We start from the raw sequence: 8,965 nt of genomic DNA, 5'->3' as shown, positions 1-8,965 counted from the left end.
CCTGCGCAATGTAAATTAAGCTACAGGCTGACACTAATATTAGATTTCAAATTATTTGTGTATGCTGCAGTGTAAGTTAATGGCCTTTTAAACAGTAACAGCTACTAAGTAGGCTGTTGTTATTATGTAAAGTCAAAATACACTCATCTTAGTGTGTCCTAGAAATCAAGTAGGCCTACTGGACGTAATGAGGACGCTATGTCGTGCGCGCGCCCTGCCAGGAACGTGTGCGGAATAACGGAGCACGCCACCGGTAACGAACGGAAATTCATCCCTCCTAACCGTACACCTGTGCTCTTGGAATAGACGGTCTCATCAACAGAAAAAAATCCTCGACTAGGACGGGAGTGGGGTTATGCTTTGCGCTCATATTTATCCACATGTTTCCGTCGAGTGACGCTGTTTGATTGTAGCGAGCTTCATATTCTCCTCCGCTGTGCCGTGCCGTTGGGGTGACCACCTACGCTACGCCGTAGCGTCTCCCCTCCTCCGGCGACTGGTGCTCTGAAGCTGCGGATCTCAAGGTTACTACAGTGCTTTTGAAGGTCTTGATGGGGGCACTGATATTTGCGACGGTTCTCTGGACACTCACTGGAGGTAAGTGAAGACGCACAGAGGAAGCGATCACTGTTGGTAGTCAGAATAAAAACAGACCAGCCATGGTGACAGTATGTAAACAATGAGTCTGGTCACTAGGTATGTCATGGTACACAGTGTAAACACATCTTGTTTCACATTTGGTTTATCTACTAGTTGTGCGAATACGTATACAAATGATTTATTCAGCCCACAACAAAAACGCCATTTGGATATTTCTCATGTGTAAGGCCAATGATGTCCAAGCTTGTGCTGAAATAGTGATTGGGGTTATTTTGGCTTCAGTGGCTTCAATCAATTCAACATCAATAAAACTTACGTATGGAACTATATAGCTTTTCGATTTCCAGTCGCTGAACATGAACCAGATTACATAATATGCTGTGTGCTATCGCCTGTAAACCTGTTCAGTATTATTGAGGAACTGTGTAGAGCCGGCAGGTTGTTTACATATCATCTGATATGTCTATTAGATGTTTAAAATGGTTAAAAGCCCAGCGTTCTCTCCTTAACACCAAGTAAGTGGTGGTTCAGGTGGGTCCTATATTCCTACAGGCTCAGCTAAGGTGATGCAGAACCAGACCTAATCTCGTCCACGGATTATTTGGCCGCGCACAGGTGACAGTCAATGCGCAGCACGAGTTCTCGGTTAAATAACTCCCAGTAGACTTAATGAACCGGCATGCGTGTAAGAGTTGTTCATCTTTCCATAATGTCCAGCATAGGGTCTTAATATTCTGTTGGCTGTTGTATTGTGTTGTTATTGTAATTATTTAATTTGGCACGGATTTAAATGATATAGTTTAAATCCAGCCCCTGTATCATTCAACTGTTCTGTCCATCTATGTGCCTGATTGTTGTTGAACTTCACTTCTCTCAGGCTAGACGTACAGTAGTGTGTGTGTGTGTGTGTGTGTGTGTGTGTGTGTGTAAGAATGGCGGGGCGGGGTGCACGTGTTGAGCTCTGTCTCTGTGCACATTAGGTCCTCACTGCTCTCTGGCTCCCATGTGCCTGCCAGGTGAGTCCAAGCCAATAAGCAGGGGATTGCAGCTTAGGCGTCCGGTGCGCTGCGTGGCAACAACAGTTGACCAGGCTGAACTGTTATCGCCCTGCAGGAGCAGCATGGGGCCCTGCTAACAGGAACAGACAGTGATCAATTATCCCTCTCCACAGGGCCGGGGTAATCTCTGCTGCTGGTGCTCAAGACATCATTTCATTCCTGCCCTTTGAAAGGCCGTGCTGTCGACGTCTGGTAGAGAGAGAGAGAGAGAGAAAGAGAGAGAGAGAGAGAGAGAGAGAGAGAGAGAGAGAGAGAGAGAGAGAGAGAGAGAGAAGAGAGAGACAGACAAATTAAGAACCTGTAACACCGGAGATCTCCATTAAACACTTGCATTTCATCAAATAATCAACTGCCCCTTAAAGCAGCATTAGGTTAGCCTGGAAATCCAGAGCCAAATCTAGAAAGATGTAGGGTCTGGCTATGAGTCATGAAAAAGCCCAACTCGAGGGATGGCACCAAGCATGCATTGGAAAATGTCACTGCATGCAATCGGATAATACTTTGATCAATGTTTACTGACTGATTCCGGACTTGGATGCAATTGGATAACACTACACACCAATGTTTACAGACCGAGTCGTCATCTGTTTAGCTCGCCTCTGGTCCGCCTATATCAGATACTCCGATGTGATTGGTGCAGCTCGGTTCTGGCCCGCCTATATCAGATACGCCGATGTGATTGGTGCAGCTCGGTTCTGGCCCGCTTATCTCAGATACTCCGATGTGATTGGTGCAGCTCGGCTCCAAGGGCATGGGTAATGAGCATCATTAGGCTATTGATTGCCAGAGTGACTTGCTGAGCAAATTCACATCGTGCTCTCGCGAGAACTCTGGACTTCCGGGGTAACATTAGGTCACAATTTATATTGTGTGTGTGTGTGTGTGTGGTTGGGCGTGTTTGTGTGTGTGTGTGTGTGGGGGGGGGGGGGGGGGGGTGACAGAGTGAGTGAGTGAGTGTGTGTGTGTGTGTGTGTGTGTGTTTGATATTTTGTAATTGCATAAAAGTTGGGTTACATTCCAGTGGAGACAGTGGTAGAGAGATGGGTTTGGTGTTGGTGTTATGCAAGTACAAAATGACACTGCTGGTACACGCACTGTAATCATTACTGTAGTGTGTTAGCCACATAGCACTTACAGTAATTTAGCAGGACAGTGTTTTATGCAAGTCAAAAGAAACAAAACCATATTAACACCATATTAACTGCCCCCTGTATTAACCGCATAGCTGAAGAATTTTTGCAAAATCAATGTACGAGCCGCGGCTAATGGTGGGGAAATGCCGGTGATAGTGCAACTCCAGCGCCCGTGTAGCCTACTGTAGCAGGAGCTGGTGCACATAAGTGGAGCTTATAGCGCTAAAGGGGCGCGGAGCCGGATACTCTCCAGGGGAAGGATTTGAGGCATCTTTTTAATTGGCTGCGGTCCATTTAAAGACTCTCTGGCCGTAAGCCATTAAGCGCTCTCACTTCGTGGGCGTTAGATATAACCCCTCCTGACTGCTCCACCAGGGCTCAGGGAGACAGCGGCTCAGGTTTTATTTGGATGAAGCCATGGTGGCAACCAAAGATTCTAGAACAGAGCAAGATGGATCACTGGCCGGAGAATACGTTGGATTTTTTTAAGTACATTCTAACGCTCCATGGGCGCCATTTTGGTAAGCCGAAAAGTAATAAATCGTGCCTTTCACACGGCCAGATCATTACCGAGTAACAAAACAAAACAAAAAACAGCTGGCAACGGCAAAAACAGCTGTTGAGGTGGGTTTATATGATTGGAACTGTGTCAGAAATATTGCTGAGCTTACCAAAATGGCGCCCTGTACCGTACTTCATTCTTTTGACGCAACTGATCCATCTTGCTCTGTTCTAGAATCTTTGGTGGCAACTGAGGGCCTTTTTCAGGGTTTTCACACCTGCTCGCTGCCTTGCAGGAGAGATGTTCTCCTTACACCTCCTGTTCTGTGAGCTGCTCAACATGTTGGATAGCAGGGGGTGTGTCCTGTCCAAGTCTGTTTCTCCTTACACCTCCTGTTCTGTGAGCTACTCAACATGTTGGATAGCAGGGGGTGTCCTGTCCAAGTCTGTTTCTCCTTACACCTCCTGTTCTGTGAGCTACTCAACATGTTGGATAGCAGGGGGTGTCCTGTCCAAGTCTGTTTCTCCTTACACCTCCTGTTCTGTGAGCTGCTCAACATGTTGGATAGCAGGGGGTGTGTCCTGTCCAAGTCTGTTTCTCCTTACACCTCCTGTTCTGTGAGCTACTCAACATGTTGGATAGCAGGGGGTGTCCTGTCCAAGTCTGTTTCTCCTTACACCTCCTGTTCTGTGAGCTACTCAACATGTTGGATAGCAGGGGGTGTCCTGTCCAAGTCTGTTTCTCCTTACACCTCCTGTTCTGTGAGCTACTCAACATGTTGGATAGAAGGGGGTGTCCTGTCCAAGTCTGTTTCTCCTTACACCTCCTGTTCTGTGAGCTACTCAACATGTTGGATAGCAGGGGGTGTCCTGTCCAAGTCTGTTGGAGAGCCAGAGGCAGTTGAAGCTGAATGAAAAGTGTTGTCCTCCTGAGCTCTCCTGCTGGGTTACAACAGTGCTATCTGCACTTCATGGGTGCAAGGGGGCTTCCACTGGGAGGAGGTGTGTGTGTGTGTGTGCATGGGTGTGTGTGTGTGTGTGTGTGTGTGTGTGTGTGTGTGTGTGTGGGTGTTTGTGTGAGTAGGTGTGGGTGGGTGTGTGAGATTGTGTATGTGTGGTGTGTGGGAGGAGTGAGTGTGTGTGTGTGTGTGTGCATGGGTGTGTATGTGAGATTGTGTGTGGGAGTGTGTGTGCATGGGTTGTATATGTGTGCGTATGTGAGATTGTGTGGGGGTGGGTGGGAGTGTGTGTGTGCATGGGTGTGTTTGTGAGATTGTGTGTGTGTGTGTGTGTGCATGGATGCGTGTGTGAGATTGTGTGTGTGTGCATGGGTGCATGTGTGAGATTTTGTGTGTGTGTGCATGGATGCGTGTGTCAGATTTTGTGTGTGTGTGTGTGTGTGTGTGTGTGTGTGTGTGTGCATGGCTGCGTGTGTGAGATTGTGTGTGGGATTGTGTGGAGTGTGAGATTATAATCTGGTTTCACCTCATGTTCCCCTCATGTCTTGTTCCACAGTGGGATGCCTGCCGCTGCAGATCGGGAAGGTCAGTCAGAATTGTTACTTGTTGTTGTTGTGTCCAAGTGTAAGAGCCTTATGTAATGCTGCTAGCGTAGCATGTGGTTCTGTGTGATGTGAATGTAATGCTGCTAGCGTGTGGTTCTGTGTGATGTGAATGTAATGCTGCTAGCGTGTGGTTCTGTGTGATATGAACGGAATGCTGCTAGCGTGTGGTTCTGTGTGATGTGAACTTAATGCTGCTAGCGTGTGGTTCTGTGTGATGTGAACGGAATGCTGCTAGCATGTGGTTCTGTGTGATGGTAACGTAATGCTGCTAGCGTGTGGTTCTGTGTGATGTGGAAGTAATGCTGCTAACATGTGGTTCTGTGTGATGTGAACGGAATGCTGCTAACATGTGGTTCTGTGTGATGTGAACTTAATGCTGCTTGCGTGTGGTTCTGTGTGATGTGAACGGAATACTGCTAGCGTAGCGTGTGGTTCTGTGTGATATGAACGTAATGCTGCTAGCGTGTGGTTCTGTGTGATATGAACGGAATGCTGCTAGCGTGTGGTTCTGTGTGATGTGAACGGAATGCTGCTAACATGTGGTTCTGTGTGATGTGAACGTAATGCTGCTAGCGTGTGGTTCTGTGTGATATGAACGTAATGCTGCTAGCGTGTGGTTCTGTGTGATATGAACGGAATGCTGCTAGCGTGTGGTTCTGTGTGATGTGAAAGTAATGCTGCTAGCGTGTGGTTCTGTGTGATGTGAATTTAATGCTGCTAGCGTGTGGTTCTGTGTGATATGAACGGAATGCTGCTAGCGTGTGGTTCTGTGTGATGTGAAAGTAATGCTGCTAGCGTGTGGTTCTGTGTGATGTGAATTTAATGCTGCTAGCGTGTGGTTCTGTGTGATGTGAACGGAATGCTGCTAGCGTGTGGTTCTGTGTGATGTGAACGGAATGCTGCTAGCGTAGCGTGTGGTTCTGTGTGATGTGAACGGAATGCTGCTAGCGTAGCGTGTGGTTCTGTGTGATATGAACGGAATGCTGCTAGCATGTGGTTCTGTGTGATGTGAACGGAATGCTGCTAGCGTAGCGTGTGGTTCTGTGTGATGTGAACGGAATGCTGCTAGCGTAGCGTGTGGTTCTGTGTGATGTGAACGGAATGCTGCTAGCGTAGCATGTGGTTCTGTGTGATGTGAACTTAATGCTGCTAGCGTAGCGTGTGGTTCTGTGTGATGTGAACGCAATGCTGCTAGCGTAGCATATGGTTCTGTGTGATGTGAACGGAATGCTGCTAGCGTGTGGTTCTGTGTGATGTGAATGTAATGCTGCTAGCGTAACGTGTGGTTCTGTGTGATGTGAATGTAATGCTGCTAGCGTAGCGTGTGGTTCTGTGTGATGTGAACGGAATGCTGCTAGCGTGTGGTTCTGTGTGATGTGAAAGTAATGCTGCTAGCGTAGCGTGTGGTTCTGTGTGATGTGAACGGAATGCTGCTAGCGTGTGGTTCTGTGTGATGTGAACGTTCTACTTTGTTTTCATTTCCTTTTGCATTGGTTGTATTCCATTGATTTTTTTTCTCAAAAATTGGGAAAGCCATTCTTATGCACAATCAATTTACGTATGGTGGTTGGTGGTCTCTCTCTCTCTCTCTCTTTCTCTCTCTGTGTGTTTGTGTTTCTGTCTCTGTGTGTGAATGTTTATATGTGTGTGTGTGTGTGTGTGTGTGTGTGTGTGTGAATGTTTATATGTGTGTGTGTGTGTGTGTGTGTGTGTGTGTGTGTGTGTGTGTGTGTGTGTGTGTGTGTGTGTGTGTGTGTGTATGTATGTATGTATGTGTGTGTGTGTGTGTGTGTGTGTGTGTGTGTGTGTGTGTGTGTGTGTGTGTGTGTGTGATTGTATATGTCTCCAGGCAGCGGAGTGTGTGCAGCAGGACTCTGTGGGCAGCAGTGTGGGGGCGCCCCATCCTCCATGTGACGAGCAGATGACAGGTGACACGTCCCCTCCTCTCCCCCTCCCCTCCTCCAGAGGGCGCTGTGCACATAAACACATCCAGAATTACACACCATCCTCATATTCATAGAAACGACCCATTTGGTCTTTTATACCATCCTCATATTCATAGGGTGCCTCTCAACATGCCTCCTCCATCCTCGATGCTCGATCCTCGAGGGGCGTTCCCACTGATCTATAACTAACACTGGATAGACTATCCCATTGTTACCCCCCATCATTCTTTATGTAGATCAGTGAGGATCGAGGCATCGAGGAGCGAGGGAGGACGTATAAACACTGCATGAAAGGCATCCATAGTAACGACCCATTTGGTCTTTTATACATCCTCTCTTCCTCCTCGGGCCTCGATCCTCACTGATCTACATAAAGAATGATGGGGCGGCAACAATGGGAGTCTATCCAGTGTTAGTTATAGATCCGTGGGAACGCCCCTCGAGGATCGAGCGTCGAGGATCGAGGAGAGCGTTTGAGAGCCACCCATGGTGTTTGTGGCTCGTATTCATAATAACGGCCCATGGTTCATATTCATATTACTGTAACGGCCCATGGTTCGTATTCAGAGTAATGGCTGATGGTTCGTATTCATAGTAACGGCCAATGGTTATCATAATAACAGCCCATGGTTCGTATTCATAGCAACGGCCCATGGTTGGTATCCATAGTAACGGCCTGGTGTGTGTGTGTGTGTGTGTGTGGTCTCCTGGTGTGTGTGTGTGTGTGTGTGTGTGTGTGTGTGTGTGTGGTCTCCTGGTGTGTGTGTGTGTGTGTGTGTGTGTGTGTGTGTGTGTGTGTGTATGTGTGTGTGTGTAGTGGCGCTGGAGGAGGCTCTGACCGCTGTACAGAGACATGAAGGTCTGCTGATGGAACTCCAGGAGCTGGCTGAGGAGGGTGAGTAAAGATACTGGCTTTGTGTGTGTGTGTGTGTGTCTGTGTGTGTGTGTGTGTGTGTGTGTGTGTGTGTTTATATGTGTGTATCTATGTGTGTGTTTTGTTTTTGTGTGATGTTGTTGTTGTTCTGCAGAGCGCCAGAGGCAGAGGGACTACGTGTGTTTATGTATGTGTACGTGTGTGTGTGTGTGTGTGTGTGTGTGTGTGTGTGTGTGTGTGTGTGTGATGATGTTGTTGTCCTGCAGAGCACCAGCGTCAGAGGGACTACGTGCGTGAGCTGGAGGAGAGCAAGAAGAACTCGGCCCGCCGGTACACTGAGCTGGACGACGATGACCAGGACGACTTCGACGAGGAAGAGGACGACCTCGGCAACGGGCTCTCCATGGACGAGCCCTTCGAGGAGGAGGAGGAGGAGGAGGAGGAGGAGGAGGAAGATGACGGCGAGATGAAGCGCGTCGGGGGGGTGATGGAGGAGCCGCGTCTGGAGGCGGGCGGGAGCCACGTGGACGCGGCGGACGACGAGGAGAAGGCCCGTCAGCTGGAGGAGCTGCTGGCCGAGGAGATCCGCAAGAAGGACAAGGCCCAGGACAAGGACCAGGAGCTGGAGGAGCTGCTGAGGGAGCTGAAGAAGAAGAGGTACGAGGCGGCCAGGGAGCGCAAGGAGCGCAAGGAGAACCCCGAGGAGGCGCAAGAGGGGGCCAAGGAGGGCGTGGAGGAGGTGAAAGGCAAGGGGAAGGTGTCAGAGGAGGAGGAGGAGGAGGAGAAGGCGAGGAAGGTGCGGAAGGGCCATCAGGCGGAGAAGCTGGAGGACGTGGAGCGGAAGAGGAGCGAGGAGAGGAGGAAGAACGAGGTGGAGCTGATGGTGGAGAAGGAGAAGGTGGAGAAGGAGCTCAAGCAGCTCCTGGAGGAGCAGAGGGACTCCACCAAGGCCTGGGACAAGGACAAGGAGAAGGAGGAGAAGGAGGAGGAGCTGCAGGAGCTGCTCAGGAAGATGAAGCGCATGCAGGACGAGGAGGAGGTGCAGGGGAAGGGGAAGGAGGAGATCGTGAGCGCAGGAAAGAAAGAGGTGGAGGAGGAGGAGGTGGTGAAGAAGGAGGCAAAGGAAGGAGTGGAGGAAGTGAAGACAGAGGAGGAGAAGAAGACGGAGGTGGCGGGGAGCGAGGGAGAGAAGGCGGCTGAGGAGGTGGAGGTGGCAGTGGCGGGAGGGGAGGTGGCGGTGGTGGGAGGGGAGGTGGCGGTGGCGGGAGGGGAGGTGGGAGGGGAGATAA

The 8,965-nt window shown here is 49.5% G+C and overlaps 1 protein-coding gene across 1 annotated transcript; it reads left to right on the top strand.

Moving 5' to 3' along the window:
• The first annotated feature begins 244 nt into the window (after positions 1–244).
• On the top strand, positions 245–8,965 carry LOC134099259 (ABC transporter F family member 4). The gene is made up of 6 exons (XM_062552047.1): positions 245–597; positions 4,808–4,836; positions 6,706–6,784; positions 7,620–7,697; positions 7,943–8,844; positions 8,945–8,965. Exons 1-6 carry the CDS (start codon positions 552–554, stop codon positions 8,963–8,965), a joined length of 1,155 nt encoding a protein of 384 aa, XP_062408031.1. The 5' UTR covers positions 245–551.

Source organism: Sardina pilchardus, chromosome 13 (assembly GCF_963854185.1).
Source record: "Sardina pilchardus chromosome 13, fSarPil1.1, whole genome shotgun sequence".
Taxonomy (NCBI): Eukaryota; Metazoa; Chordata; class Actinopteri; order Clupeiformes; family Clupeidae; genus Sardina; species Sardina pilchardus.
This window is presented reverse-complemented; position numbering and strand designations above follow the sequence as displayed.